At 51.1% G+C, this 15,297-nt stretch overlaps 1 protein-coding gene across 2 annotated transcripts in view; it reads left to right on the top strand.

Moving 5' to 3' along the window:
• VPS35L (VPS35 endosomal protein sorting factor like) overlaps window positions 1-15,297 on the top strand; it is a 102,230-nt gene that overhangs the window by 35,991 nt on the left and 50,942 nt on the right. For both annotated transcript variants that reach the window (XM_062179780.1, XM_062179781.1), the window contains exons 15-18: window positions 9,191-9,237; window positions 9,981-10,092; window positions 10,620-10,736; window positions 12,419-12,472. In XM_062179780.1, coding sequence (XP_062035764.1) covers window positions 9,191-9,237; window positions 9,981-10,092; window positions 10,620-10,736; window positions 12,419-12,472 — 330 coding nt within the window. The remainder of the gene's footprint in view (window positions 1-9,190; window positions 9,238-9,980; window positions 10,093-10,619; window positions 10,737-12,418; window positions 12,473-15,297) is intronic.

The following is a 15,297-nucleotide window of genomic DNA, read 5'->3' as shown; positions in this document are numbered from 1 at the left end:
AATGGGTAGAAAATCAGGGGCATCTTGTATTTTGGGTGCATTTTTTTTTCACCACTAAGTGAATTAATTTTACTTATTTTTAAAGATTTAATTATTTATTTGAAAGGCAGAGCAATAGAGAAAGATCTTCCATGCACCAGTTCATTACCCAAATGGCCGCCAAACCAGGAGCCAGCAGACGCATCCAGTTCTCTCACGTGGGTGGCAGGGGCCTGTGTACTTGGGCCATTGTTCGCTGCTTTCCCAGGCGCATTGGCAGGGAGCTGGGTTGGAAGCGGAGCAGTCAGGGCTGTAACTGGCACTCCAGTAGGGGATGCTAGTGTTGCAAGTGGTAGCTTAACCGACTGCCACTCGGCGGCCCCAGCAGATCGGTTTTAGATGAAGTCAGTGTAAAGGGACGATTGTGTGACCTTGTCTTGCCTGTTTGCTGTGACCTCAGCCTGTCCCCAGCTCCTGGGGAGGTAGTACCGTGAACTTGGCTTAGAGAGCTGCCCTTGCTCATCCGCTGAATGGCTGGAATGTACAAGCAGGGTGGTCATGTTGGAAAGGAGAATGCTTATTTTCTTCTCCTTATTTTGCCAAAAGGCAAAATCAGATTGAAAACAAAAGGTCCGGATTCTAAGGCATTGTGCCTTTTATTTTAAGCACCGGAAATCGCAGGGGATGGCAGAAGCTGGGACTGGAGCCCTCCCAGGGAGTCTTGAAGCTGGGGGAGATCTTTGTTGCACTGGCAGAGTGATTAAAAAATTAGGTCACCCGAATAATAATAAACTGCGGTTCTTGGGGCACTTGAATCAGGGACTTGCAGTGTCTTGTTAAAAAAAAAAAAAAAACAAAACCCTCCGAAATGTGGAAGAACCGATGGCAGCCTGGGAGGGGGAGCTGAAGGCGTGTCGACCACTGGGCCCCAAGGCTCTGATGCGAGCTGCAGTGAGCCCACTGGGGAGCAGAGCCTCCAAAAAGTGGAGGTGGTGGCGTTTGGCTCCAGCAGCTGGTGATCTGGCTGGCAGGTGAGAGGAGGGAGGGAAAGGAGAAATCGCCTTCAGCTGTGAAGATCTGACCCGCAGTTGTAGATCGGAATTGGAGCTCCAAATTGAAAAAGTTGGGGAGTGTCTGTGTGTCTCTGGACTGCTGTGTCCCCCCAGGGACCTCATCAGGAACAGGAGCTTCTTCCCTGCAGTCCTGGAGGCTAGAAGGTCAAGGTGAGGGGCCAGCCCAGATCTGTTGGAGCCTCGCACGGTGGAGAAGGGCACCGATCCTGTTTGTGCAGGCCTTGCCTCCTTGTACCATGACCTTGGAAGTTAGGGTTTCCATGCCGGGTCGTGATGGGACATAGCATTGCGTCCGTAGTTGGGAATGCTTCATTCCAAAGGGCAGCTTCTGTTTGAAGACAGGCTCTACTTCTCCCTCAGAAATTGAAACAAGACTACTGAGGGCTGGGCATTTGGCCTCCTGGTTAAGCTGTTTTGGGGACAGCCCCATCCCATATGGAGTGGCTGGGTTCAACATCGACTCCACTCCTAATTCCGGCTTCTTACTAGGGCAGACCCCGGGAGGCAGTGGTGATGGCTCGAGGAGTTAGAGAGAGACCCTGGGTTGAGTTTCCAACTCCCTGCTTTGGCCTGGCCCAGTCCAAGCTGTTGGAAGCATCGGAGGACCTTGTGTTTGTCTCTCTACCTCTCAAGAAAATAAATAAAAACTAAAATGAATATAAAATGAACTTACGCCCCTGATTTCAGGCACATCTTATATAGAAACAAAACAGATCCCTTGATAAGCGTCTCATCGTCATCACCCAGCAGCTGCCTGTGTATCGGAGTGGGGGCGTGCAGGGCGAAAGGCCGGACCCCTGCCATCAGCGTGGCTGGTGTGGTGTCTGGGGATCGCTGGCTGGCTGAGCATCGGGAGCCGGTGCCCAGTGCTGGATGGAAGAGGAAGGTGCATGAGCAGAGCCTGGGGCAGGCAGCCAGACACAGCTGGGTTGCCTTGGGCTTCCTGACCTCCATTTTGCCCACTGTAAAATGGGTCTAATAATAGCACCTTCCTCTAAGGGCTGTTGTGATGGTGACTGGGACACATGGCCAGTGGGGCTGGCGTCCACTCCTAAGGTCGGTCCTGACAGGCACCGCTTGCAGGAGATCAGCTTGGCAGAGGGCACCAGATGGATCAGGGCAGGTCGACCAGTTGATAGAACAGGCGAGGGAGGCTATTTTAAAAAGTAATATTGCAGTTTTGAAAGGCAGAGGGATTGATCAATCAATGCATTTTCTGTTTGTTGGTTCACTCCCCAGATGTCTGCAGAAGCTGGATGGGGCCAGGCCGAAGCCAGGAGCTCCATCTGTCTCCCATGTGAACGGCAGGGACCTAAATATTGAGCCATCATCCACTGCCTCCCAGAGTGAGCCTTAGACGGAAGCTGGAATTGGAAGCAGAGTCGAGACTTGAACCCAGGCCCTCTGATATGGGAAGCAGGGTGTCCCAAGTGGTGTCTTCATTGCTGTGCCAGGGCCTGGTGCTGTGGTATAACAGGCTAAGCTCTACCTGCGGTGCCAGCATCCCATATGGGTGCTGGTTCGAGTCCTGGCTGCTCCACTTTCGATCCAGCTCTCTGTTTATGCTCTGGGAAAGCAGTGGAAGATGGCCCAAGTCCTTGGACCTCTGCACCCATGTGGGAGACCCGGAAGAAGCTCCTGGCTTCAGATCAGCCCAGCTCTGGCTGTTGTAGGCATTTGGGGAGTGAATCAGCAGATGGAAGACCTCTCTCCCCTCCCCCCCCTCCCCTCTCCCCTCTGCCCTCTCCTTCTCCCTCCTCTCAAGTAGATAAATAAAATTAAAAAAAAAAAAATTGCTGTGCCAAGTGCGTGCCGTGTGATTGTTTCATACCAAGAAAAAAATGTTTCACTAAAAATACAGACTCATGAGAAAGAGTTTAGGAAAAAACAGAAAGGCTGCAAGAAGACAACAACTGTAAAATCCTACATTCCCTAACTGGTCCGTGCCGGCCTCCTGGTGCGGTTCCTGTGAAGTAGTCTCTCTCTGTGTCACTGTCTCTCTCATTTTGTAGATGAGACCGTGTCCCTGAATAACTTTGTGCTGCTTAACTTAGCCTCATGACACACGCTTCCCCTGCTGGGAAGGTTGGAGGCTGTCTCTCACCCTGGGAGCTGGACGTGGCGGTCACGGGACGGGGACAGCTCCCAGGCACCGCGAGCTCGTGTTTGAGGCTCGCTCCGTGTGGGCTGCTTGGCTTGGATTATCTTCGTTCGCCTTCCCAGCTTTCCTGGGCTGGGGACCGTTGCTGTCCATGTTTGCAATGTGGGCACGGAGGCTTGCTCCCTGTTCAGCGGCTGGAGGGAGTCCCTGCTGTGAGCCATTTTGATGCTGGCTTTGAAACCGGCAGGTCTGTCCCCTCCAGCTCTCCTTCCTGGTGTCCCCTGACCTCCCTTGAGGGACTTAGAGACCCTGACAGACCACCCGTGGGCTATTACTCCAGTGGCCACACTGCAAATTGTACTTTAAACATTTGAAAAATGTGGTTAGGCTAATAGCAAATGCTTAAACTCCCCTTAAGCATATAGTTTTTTTGTTTTGTTTTGTTTTGTTTTGACAGGCAGAGTGGACAGGGAGAGAGAGAGAGAGAAAGGTCTTCCTTTGCCGTTGGTTCACCCTCCAATGGCTGCCGTGGCCGGTGTGCTGCGCTGATCCGAAGCCAGGAGCCAGGTGTTTCCCCTGGTCTCCCATGCGGGTGCAGGGCCCAAGCACTTGGGCCATCCTCCACTGCATTGCCGGGCCACAGCAGAGAGCTGGCCTGGAAGAGGGGCAACCGGGATAGAATCCGGCGCCCCGACCAGGACTAGAACCCGGTGTGCCGGTGCCGCAGGCAGAGGATTAGCCTAGTGAGCCATGGCGCCGGCCAAGCATATAGCTTTGTTATTTCTATCAGTCAGGTTAGGAAAAAATTTCCAATGGACAAGAAATATGAGGGAATAGTTAAAATGTCCTCTTTTTTAATTTTAATATTTATTTGAAAGGCAGAATTAGAGGGAGAGGCAGAGAGAGAGAGAAAATCTCTGTCTCCTGGTTCACTCCCCAAACAGCCACAGCAGCCAGGGCAGGGCTGGGCCAGGCTGAAGCCAGGAGCTCCATCCGGGTCTCCCACTTGGGTGCTGGAACCACCAAATACCCGGGCCATCTTCTGCTGCTTTCCTAGGCACGTGAGCCAGGAGTTGGCTCAGAAGTGGAGCAGCTGGGACTCGAACCAGTACTCCTATGGGATGCTGGCACTGCAGGCAGCGGCTTAACCTGCTGTGCCACAGTGCCTGCCCCAAAATGTCTTTTTTTTTTTTTTTTTTTTAATGTGTTGGGTGTGGGATTTCTTTTCTTTTCTACACTGAAGTAGTTCTTTGAGACTGGAGCATATTAGCTGTGGGTGTGGGAAAGGTTAGTTTCTGGGGGCAGGTGTGTGGCGCAGTGGTTAACACGGCCCATGGGACACTGCATCCTCTATGGGAGGGCCTGGTGTGAGTGCTGGCTTCTCCGTTTCCAGTTCCAGCCTTCCGCTGGCGTACCGTGGGAGGCAGCAGCAGGCCCTGACGTGCGTTCCAGGCTCCTGGCTTCAGCCTGGCCCAGCCCTGACTGTTGTGGGTATTTGAGGAGGGAGCCGGCAGATGGAAGAGATCTTTCCGGGTATCTCTGCTTTCTAGTAAAACGAAAAAAAGATTTGTTCCTGATTCCGCTCACCCTTTGTAGTTCTGCTTCATTTGGAAACATGAAGAGGAAACATAAGGAAAATATAATACGCATATCATTTTATTCTCTTATGAAGCAGTGTTTGTAAACACTGGCATTACTGAATAAAAGCCCAAGTAGAAATCTGTGACCAGCCTGAGCTATGTACGAGTTAATTTTAGTTTAGGGGCCGGTGCTGTGGCTCACTTGGTTAATCTTCCACCTGTGGCGCCAGCATCCCGGGTTCTAGTCCCAGTCGGGACACCAGATTCTGTCCCGGTTGCCCCTCTTCCAGGCCAGCTCTCAGCTATGGCCTGGGAGGGCAGTGGAGGATGGCCCAAGTGCTTGGGCTCCTGCCTCTGCTGCAGGAGACCTGGTCCGGCCCTGGCTGTTGCAGGCATTTGAGGAGCCAGCCAGTTGGTGGAGGATGAAGGTCTTTTTCCAGCTGTTTCTCTCTGGCTCTTTTTCTCTGCCTTTCAAATAAAAAGAAAATAAAAAAGCTAGCTGATGATGCTGCTTACCCTTCACAGTTCTGCTTCCTTTAGAGAATTAAGAAGGAAGAGATGGCGTGAGTGACATTTCACTTTCGCATGAAGTGTGTTTGTAAGCTCTGGGAGGTGACAGAGCACAGGCACAAGTTGGGGAGCACTCTGAACGACAGATGAGTTCCTTTTGGTTTAGAAAACAGGAATGCAACCTTCGTCTGACTTCTCTTTCTGTGTGCTTTTGAAGTGAAAAAAATAACCTGAAATAACCCTAACCTGGAAATAACCTTAAAAATCCATCCTTTAAATATGCTAATGGTTGCATAAACCTATATAAATGCATACAGTGTCATAAAGTTAGACCAGAGACATACCCTTCCCCACCAAAACCAAAACAAGACAATAATAATGGGTATAAGACCTGCTGACATAGTCTAGTTCAGGGTCCTGGCGTTGATAGTGCCGTGTAGGATGTTGCCAGTAGGGTGGGTGTTGGGTGCACCTGCATACCCGTATCAGAGTACGTGGGTTCAAGTTCCCACTCTGCTCCTGATCCCTGCTGCTGTACACTCTAAGTGGGTGTGTGTGTGTGTGATGGTTCAAGGACTTGGGTCCCTGCTACCCATGTGGGATACCCGGACTGAGCTCACCTCCTGTCTTTAGCCTGACAATAGTCACAGCTGTTGGAGGCGTTTGGGGAGTGAACCAGTGGATGAAAATTTGCTTTCTCTGCCTTTCAAATAAATAAAACTTTAAAAAGTCACCACTGGTGGAAGCTGGATGTTGGGTAGCCTGGACCTCTCTGTTCTTGTTGAACAGTGTCTGTCCATGATACAGATTCCATTAAAGACAGAGGTGGGTTTGTCTCAACTGATTACCCTGGGAAGAGGGGGGCCATCCTAGGTTCTCGCGTGGACGCGATGATTCCAGTTTTGTGAAACCCAAAGGCAGGCTTGCACGACAGCTGGCATTCATCGGGCAGAGACCGAGTTCTAGCAGAGTAAGCACTCAATGTTGACCCTGGGAACAAGCACCCAGCGGCGTCCCTGGGAAGGGGGTGTTGGGAGGGAGCACAGTCGTTTTTCTTGGTGCGTGCCAGTGTTACTTAACCTTCTGCCCATAGCCACTTCTCAGCTTTATAGTTGTTCTAAGAGCAGTGAAGTGTTATCTAAGTGGAATGTAGGAGCAGGAGCCCCAGTGACAAAAGCCTCACACACAGATGGGCACCCACAGTGAACGCCCGCCTTGGAAGAAGCCCGCAAGGGGAATCGCCTCCCCCAGACCCGCCAGGCCCCCTGGCCACGCGTGTCTCATCCCGTCCCCTCTGCTGTTTATCAAGGTATCTCCTTGTACGCATTTTTAATGCATTCCTTTTTTGTGAAAAGGACAACATTCTGAGCGCCGATCTGGTCTTCATGGCCAGAATCCCATTGATATGTCGGCCTTTGTCCTAGTTCACCTTTTCTGTGTATGTGTGTGTGTGTGCACGCACACGTGGATATGAGAAGGAAGCCCCATGAGGACACGGGGCTCTGTTTTGCTCACTGCTGTGTTGCCCATATTCAGTGGTCCCCTGTTCTCTGCAGGGCCGTGTTGCAAGACACCCCATAGATTCCTGAAACTACAGAGGGTACCAAACGCTTTATGTGCTGGGTCTTTGCCTGTACCTCGCACCTAAGAGAAATGTGTATGTTAGGCTTGGTAAGAGGCCAGCAACATGATTAGGAATGGGGTAGTTTTTTGTTTTTGTTTTTGTTTTTTTTTTTTTTTTTTTTGAGAGGCAGAGTGGACAGTGAGACAGGGACCAGGCCCACGTGACTTTTATGACAGTCAGTTGTTAGAACTATCCCATTCTGCATTCTGGGCTAGCGCCACAGCTCACTAGGTTAATCCTCCGCCTGTGGCGCCAGCACACCGGGTTCTAGTCCCGGTCAGGGCACTGGATTCTATCCTGGTTGCCCCTCTTCCAGGCCAGCTCTCTGCTGTGGCCAGGGAGTGCAGTGGGGGATGGCCCAAGTGCTTGGGCCCTGCACCCCATGGGAGACCAGGAGAAGCACCTGGCTCCTGCCTTCGGATCAGCTCGGTGCGCCGGCCGCAGCACGCCAATTGCAGCGGCCATTGGAGGGTGAACCAACGGCAAAGGAAGACCTTTCTCTCTGTCTCTCTCTCTCTCACTATCCACTCTGCCTGTTAAAAAAAAAAAAAAAAAAGATGGCTTTTTAGATATAAATGCACTGCGAGTAGGTCAGGGAAGCCATTTGTGACATCATCAATTTTATATCAGCTGAGATGTTTCTGACCACAGCCTGCACATATAACTCAGTGTGTCCTCTTCCAGGACAGGTCTGACCCCAAAGGCCAAAGATAAAACCTCCGGGCCAGGCAGCCTGCCTCTCTGTCTCTCTCTGTAGCTGGTAACAAGGTGACTGCTGCCACTCTGGGCATTACATCCGAATGTGACCTTATCCAGAGGCAGAAAGACAGGAAATCTCAGTTACCAACAGGGACACCTTTCCTCAGAGTCCCCAGAAGATTTCGCATCCCGGCTCAACAGCTGGAAGTGGGTGATGTGCCCAGGTCTGCACCTGCCACTGGCTGGGGCAGTGTGACCACCCTGGCTGCTTTGGCCCTGTGTTAGTCTGCTCAGTTCTGGAGGCTGAAGCCCAAGGTCAAGGTGCAGGCAGGGCTGCTCCCGAGGACTGTCCTTGTACAGACGGCCGCCTTCTCACTGGAACCTCACCTGGCCTTTCCCTTGGGCATGGCATCCTGCTGGGCCCTCCCCTTCTGGGGAGAACACAGCCCTTCCTATTGGATCAGGGCTCCACCCTTAAGATCTCATTTAACCCTAATGCTTCCTTAAAGGCCCTGTACCTAAATGCAGTCACTTTAGGAGTTCAGCCTGGAACAGGACCCCGCCTGATTTATGTGGGGCAGACACAGACGCCTGGATAAAACCAAAGTTCTAGGATGGGGGTGTTGACTACGTCTCCACAGTCAGCTCTCAGCTGAATTACCCAGCCACACCTGTGACCCGGGGTCACAGCTGGGGGAGGGCACAGTTTTTAGACACAGGTCTCCCCCCCTGCCACTTGCAGGGAAGTGGCTTCAGCTGTCCGAACTTGACTTCATCATCTGCACAATGGGGATGCTGTCACAGGGGTCTCCCAGGGCATCTGGGCCCGGGGCGCGCTCGGTGTCCAGGCTGCCGTGGCTGGCGCTGTCATCTTAGGGTTGACCTTATCTGAGCGCTCACAGCTTTCCCTGGAGGATACTCCCATTGATTTTTGTTAAAACCAGGAGCTCTTTGGAAGACGCTCAGTTGTCTTAAGATAGCTCTGAAGCCATCAGCAGTGTTCCCAGTGAGTGGGACTTTCACTTCCTTTGGCAGGGAAATGTGCTGCAAATTAGGTGGAGAGGAAATTGGAGATAAGAGCCCGGCCGCAGGTGCCAGGCTGCCTGGGTTCTGCCCTGGCTGTGTTGCTCAGTGCGTGACCTTGGGTGCCGAGCACATGGCTGCTCTGGGCCTCATCTTCTCATCTGTGAAATGGGAGAGTAATACGCCTGCCTGATCAGGGATTGCGACGGGGAGATGGCGAGTGCAGTGTGCTTGTCCCCGTGACTCAGGCACTAAGTGGGGCTTCGTGCGTGGGCTATGAGCTGGGGGGTAGGGAGGAGGAGAGGCACGGAGCAAAGGGACTTCCAGGCTTCGCAGAGTTGGCGACTTGGCCAAGGCCTTGCTGTTGGTAGTTGGTGAGGCTGGAGTGGAGCCCACGGGTGCCTGATGCCAGAGACCCAGGTGCTACCCATGATACCGATGCCTTGAAGGTAAATTTTTTTCCCTCCCTCTCCCTGTCTGGCACTAGGCCTTAGGTAAATGGGTCTCTGGCCACATTTGATTCTAGAATTTTCCTTTGGGAGTGTCTTGGAGATACTGCTTTAGATCCTGTAATCTCATGAATTTTTCATTAATTTCTTAGGCCCTGCTGACCGAGATGATGGAGAGATGTAAGAAACTAGGAAATAAGTGAGTATCTGAAGAGTCACAGAGTCTGAACTTGAAAATGGGCTTGGTTGCTGATTGGAGGTCAGCCTGCTCCCCTGAGAGCTGACAGAGGGGTGATAAATAGTGCAGAGATTTCCGAAGCTGGGGTTCAGTTTCCTGGCCTCAGACCTAAGCTCCCCACGGTCGTGGCTTTGTGACTGTGGCCTGCTTCCTTGATCCTTGCACGCCTTGGTGTCTTTGCCTTTAAAATGGGGCTAATAATAGTTTTCTCCCCGTGGTGCTGTGGTGAGACAGGGCTGGGATGAACCTGGCCATCCTGTCTCCAGGCAAGGGAGGTCTCCTCTGTGCCCCTGGCGATGGTAGAGCTTGTGTTCACCGCTGGGTCCCTGGTGCCACCCTAAGAGAGACGGGTGTGTGGTGGTGGTGGTGTGGGTCCTCGTGCCTAGTATTGGCGGTGCACCAGCAACTGAAAAGCTTGCTTGGCTTCCATTGCGAGTTTACCTGTCCTCCCACCCCTCCTTCCTTCCATCCACTCATCCGGTTAATTCACTAATTATCAAATGCCAAGTACATGCATCACACTGTGTTACTCTCTAGAGGGTGCCCTTTTACTCGGCTTTTTTGTTTTTGTTAAACTTCACTATTTAAAGACTGCTTTTCATCCCAAGATCTAAAATTTGTTTTATATATATGTAAATTTAAAGCCCTTGAAGCAGCCTTCACGCAGGGGCTGCTCCGCTGACGTGGGCGCTTGTGTCTCGCAGTGCCTTGCTGCTGAACTCCGTGATGTCCGCCTTCAGGGCCGAGTTCATTGCCGCGCGGGCTATGGACTTCATCGGCATGATCAAAGAATGTGACGAGTCTGGCTTCCCCAAGGTGGGTCCTGGTTCAGCCGCGGTGGGAGGACGATCAGCAGTCTCTACCTGGCAGCTGTCGGGGGGCCGCGTCCAGGGGTGGGGTCAGCGAGGGCCAGCAGGGACCCGAGCACAGGCTGTGTGTGTGTGACAGACGCCAGGGGAGAGTTGAGAGGGGCTGGGAAGGTTAGACGCCATGACATTGCTGTGAGTCCTCAATCCCCAGACTCGCTCACCGTGGCGCAAACACTTTGGTCTTAAGTCTTGACAAATACATCTGCTCCCTTTGCTTACGTACGAAATGCTTTCTGTGGTGGAATATTGGGATACGGTGGCCCACAAGTTAGACCAGCACGCGGAGCCAGTGCCCTCCCTCGAGCTGCTGGGAGTGAGGCGGGTCGATCCGTGCTTGACCTTGAGAAGGTGGCCCTTGGAGCAGAAACCTGAGATGGCTGACCCGTGCGCAGCTGCTGCTCTTTGCCTCGCTGAGCCTCCAGGGACTTTGACTTTAAAATCCCCAGTAACGTGGTGGTTTGGTATTTTTCTCAGCACCTGCTTTTTCGCTCCCTGGGGTTAAACTTGGCCTTGGCAGATCCTCCCGAGAATGATCGTCTTCAGATTCTCAATGAAGCTTGGAAGGTGATCACGAAGCTGAGGAATCCACAGGTGGGTGGCCGCTCGCACCCCAGGCTGACGGCTTTCTGTGCAATCACGCATCCTCCTTTGTTAAAGAATTTCTTTTGAAAAGAAACCTGCTTCTGTTCCCTGTACTGTTTATTAACCTGTGACGGAGCACTGCTAGCCTTAAAGGCCTTTGATTTTTCTATCCTAATTGTTTCTTATTCTTGAGGCCTCAAATGCTCTCAGAACAAGATAACAAATACGGGAAGCTTTGAAAGACCTGTGACGGAGAGGATCCGGATCCCCAATGCAACAGTCTGTAGGGTTTTGGGCTTGAAAGTTCCCGTTTTAGTAGAGTATTCCTAACTTCCAGGTCAGCCATTGAGCAAACAGAGAGCAAGAGGAACTCCAGGCTCCAGGCCTTGCATGGAGTCCCCTGGCCTCCCTGGCCCTGCACTGCAGGTGGCCCCGGAGCCGGTCTCACGCCAGTGACTGTGGCACGTGTGGTGGTGGCCGTCGTGCTGCGAGTGTGGCTTTCGTGTCCACTCATCCTTTGAGGCAGTTTCCAGCAACCAATGCAGTGGCCGGTCAGGAAGGCCGGCGGGCTGAACAACTGTCCCCACACCCTGCTAACAGCACCGTTGGGGGCATCGCAGGCAGGCGAGCACCTGGTACCTTCCCTTGCTGTCACTTAGGAAACTAGAAATGACTTCCAGAGTCACACGGGGAGACACTGGTAAACTGTTTAATCCAGGAGTGGGGAGCTTTTTTTTTTCTGCCGAGGGCCCTTGGCTATTTATGACATCATCCGCAGGCCATACACGATTATCAGCTTAAAAATTAGCCTCCTATCGATGTACTGAATCGAGTGCCGCCTGTGGTTGCCGTGGGAGGACCCGACCAAATGGCTTCATGGCCTTACAAGGCCTGCGGGCTGCATGTTCCCCAACTCTGTTGACCTAACACCGATTGGCTGACTGTAGCAGCCTGTTCAGAAGTGTATGAGACTGGTTGTACTGCCTGGTGACTGTAGTCAAAATCAGTGTGTGGTGTACTTGGAGTCACCAAGAGGTTAGATTTTAACTGTTGGCACCACAAAAGGTGATGCGTATATGAAGCAGTGCACGCATTGAGTAATTACCTCCATTTAGCCGTTCCTCAGACTATACATACGTGTGTCTAAACAGTATGCCGTGCACCGTAAATACCCATTGCACAGTTTCTGGTGGTCAGAAAACCCCCTGCTCATTCAGGATCTGCAAATGATGAACCTCTGGGCCCCGGCCCCTCTGCTCCCCGGCTTCAACATGGCCGCGTTCACCTGCACAGCCACCTCCTTGCGTGTCCCCTAACATTGCAGTTAGACCTTGAGACGTGAGCTACTCAAAGCTTCTGAATTGGTTCTGGGATCTTCCATGACTTAGTTTTGGACTGCGGTGGACGGCAGATAACAAACCGTGGGAAGAAAAGCCCTGGGTGAGGGGACACTTGCTGCTGTTCTCGTCTCTCCCTTCTGTCTTCGTTGTGAAACATCAGAACCGTTGACCTTGACCATTTCCCCTGACCGAGTCTTTTCCTGGGCGAGTAGCCTGACTCGGCGGTCATTGTCATTGTCAGTCGAGAGCTGATTGCCAAAGCCCTTGAAGGGGCTCAGGGTTGGACGTGAGTTGCTGTGTGGTCAGCCGCGTTGCGCTCACCGTGAGGACGTCTCCCTCTTCTCTCCGCAGGACTACGTCAATTGTGCCGAAGTGTGGGTGGAGTACACATGCAAGCATTTCACGGTAAGCATGGCTGTGGCGTTTCTCGTGTTTATAATAGCAGATGAGCCCTGGGCAGACAGGCATTTTACCGTGGTAATTGTTCTTATAATTTCTCTAAAGTGGCATTCTTTGTAACAAAAGACGATGGGGCAGTGTAAGAAGTGCTCTGTGCTGGCGTGTTAAATTTGGGAATCCTGCATTATGCAAAGTTAGGCACGTTTTTCCCGCCTAGGACACCTTAGCTGATGCAAAAGCACATTGTGATATTTTTTCCCCCAAGGTGGTCCAGTAAGTGGCATTACCCAAACAGGTTTGACTTGTATAGGATTTTTTCCCCATGCTTCTTTCCTTAGGTACATACTAAAAACAATTTGGAGAGCACGGGGCTTGTCAAAGAGCAGGGACTTTTAGAACAGGTAGACATGGGTTTAAATCTTACTGCCAAATCCACTTTTAAAAACTGAAGTTGAGCAGTGCTATGGTCTGAATGTCTGCTACCCCTCACAATTCTGGCAGAGAGCGATAGAGAGGGAAAGAGGTCTTCTATCCAGTGGCTCACTCCTCAATTGGCCGCAACGAACGGCCAGAGCTGAGCTGATCTGAAGCCAGGACCCAGGAGTTTTTTCTGGGTCTCCCACGCGGGCGCAGGTGCCCAAGGACTTGGGCCATCTTCTGCTTTCCCAGGCCACAGCAGAGAGCTGGATCAGAAGTGGAGCAGCCGGGACTCAAACCGGTGCCCATATAGGATGCCGGCACTGCAGGTGGCGGCTTTACCCACTATGCCACAGTGCCGGCCCCGACCCCTCACCTTTCTGTGTTGCAACCTAATTCCCAAAGTGAGGATGTTAAGTAGTAGACCCTAGGGCCAGTGTTGTAGCTCAGTGGGTTAAGACACCACCTGCAATTCCAGCATCCCATATGAGCACTGGTTCCAATCCTGGGTGTTCCACTTCCACTCCAGCTCCCTGCTAATGCTCCTGGGAAGGCAGCAGAAGGGGGCCCAAGTATTTGGGCCCCTCCCACCTACATGGGAGACCCAGTTGGTATTTCAGGCTCCTGGTTTCTGTCTGGCCCAGCGCTGACCATTGTGACCATTTGGGGAGTGAACTAGCAGGTGGAAAAAGCTCTCTCTCTTTGTCCTTCCTTTCCTCTGTAACTCTTTCAAATAAAAAAAGAGAGGGGATTAGGTCAGGCGTGGGATTTGTAAAAGGGGCCCCCAGGAACCTGCCAGTCCTGTCTCCATGTGAAAAGCTTCTGTCTTTAGGAACAGAGCCTTGCCACACGGAGTCTGCTGGCGCCTTGGCTTTAGACTCCCATCCTCCAGAACTAAGAATTACATTTCTGTAGCTGAGACACAGAATTAGCGTAAATGTCCATCAACTGAAGACTGGATAAAGAAATTATGGGGTATATACACTATGGAATACTACATAGCAGTAAAAAAAAAAAAATGAAGTCTGGTCATTTACAACAAAATGGATGGATCTGGAAGACATCATACTTAGTGAAATAAGCAAGTCTCAAAGGGGCAAACACCTTTTGTTTCCCCTGATCTGTGAGAACTAATAGAGCACCTAAAAGGAAATCTGTAGAAGTGAAACTGACACTGGAGAAGGGATGACCTGAGCTGCCCTTTTCTTGACGGTCAAGGAACAGTTGAGTTTTTTTCTTTGTACTATTTGTTGTATTCTTTACTTAACATTGAGTTAATCGTATATGTATAAAGTCAATTGAAAATAGATCTCAGTAAAAAATAAGAGTGGGAATCAGGGAGGAGTAAGTTTGTGACTGTAAAGCTGTATAGTTCTGCATACATTCCTACGGACTTACTTCTAAGGGTACAGTTTAAGAACTTGTCATGGGACTCCAAATCCCATTCAACTTGGTGGTAAAAATGCCATCTTAATTGTTAAAGTGATCATGGTAAGTGTTAAAGTGAACATCTAGACAGGATTAAGTGTTAAATAGGATTAAGTGTTCAATAGAAATATCATATAAATAGGATCAAGTGTCTGATAATAATAATGATAGAATTAAAGAATATTCCAACATGGGACACAGTCACACAGCAGACTCATAGAATGACAGTTGCTTTAAGTAGCAATTGGGTTGCAAGACGGTGCTGGGTGGAGCTTATCCTTTCTGCTTTCTGTGCCAGCTGGAGAGCTTGTGTGAGGGGAGACTTCCTTTGGTTGGGTGTTTGGCTAGCACAGGTCTGGTGCTTGGTTTGCTCCCTCTCACTGACCAGTTTTCAGAATAGGAATCGGTCCTCAGTATCCCAGGGGTGCCCAGTAACTGTTGGTGTCTTCAGGCACTCAGGGACATACAGACATTGGTAGATTTTGGTCTATCGCAAGTGCCTGATTCTTCCCGATGCTCAGTCCTGCCTCTGCTGTCCAGGGGCTGCCTGTTCAGGCTGGCGTCTGGGTTTTTCTGACTTGCTTCGGATAACATTCTTTTATGCCTTCCTTGCTTGCTCTCCTTTGCATATTTCCTATCCCAAATTTAGAATCGGCTGTCTCCAGGGAGCCTTGGGTACTTTTAGTGCTGTAGCTAGGTGTTTTTTTTTTTTTTTTTTTTTTTTTTTAAAGCTGAAAGGCAGAGTAACAGAGCAGGAGGGAGAGAGAGACCTTCCATCTGCTGATTCACTCCCCAGATGTCCCCAGCGGAAAGGGTTAGGCTAGACAGAGTGAAACCAGGAGCCAGGAACTCCACCCAGGTATCCTTCCTGGGTGGCAGGAACCCAAGTGCTTTGGCCATCATCTGCCAGCTCCAAGGTGCATTAGAAGGAAACTGGATTGGAAGCGTGGAGTGGCCAGGACTGGAACTGGCACTCTGATTCTGGG

This window comes from Lepus europaeus, chromosome 21, assembly GCF_033115175.1.
Source record: "Lepus europaeus isolate LE1 chromosome 21, mLepTim1.pri, whole genome shotgun sequence".
In the NCBI taxonomy this organism is placed as follows: domain Eukaryota; kingdom Metazoa; phylum Chordata; class Mammalia; order Lagomorpha; family Leporidae; genus Lepus; species Lepus europaeus.
Note: the sequence above shows the minus strand (reverse complement) of the source record. Positions and strands in the feature narration are given on the sequence as shown.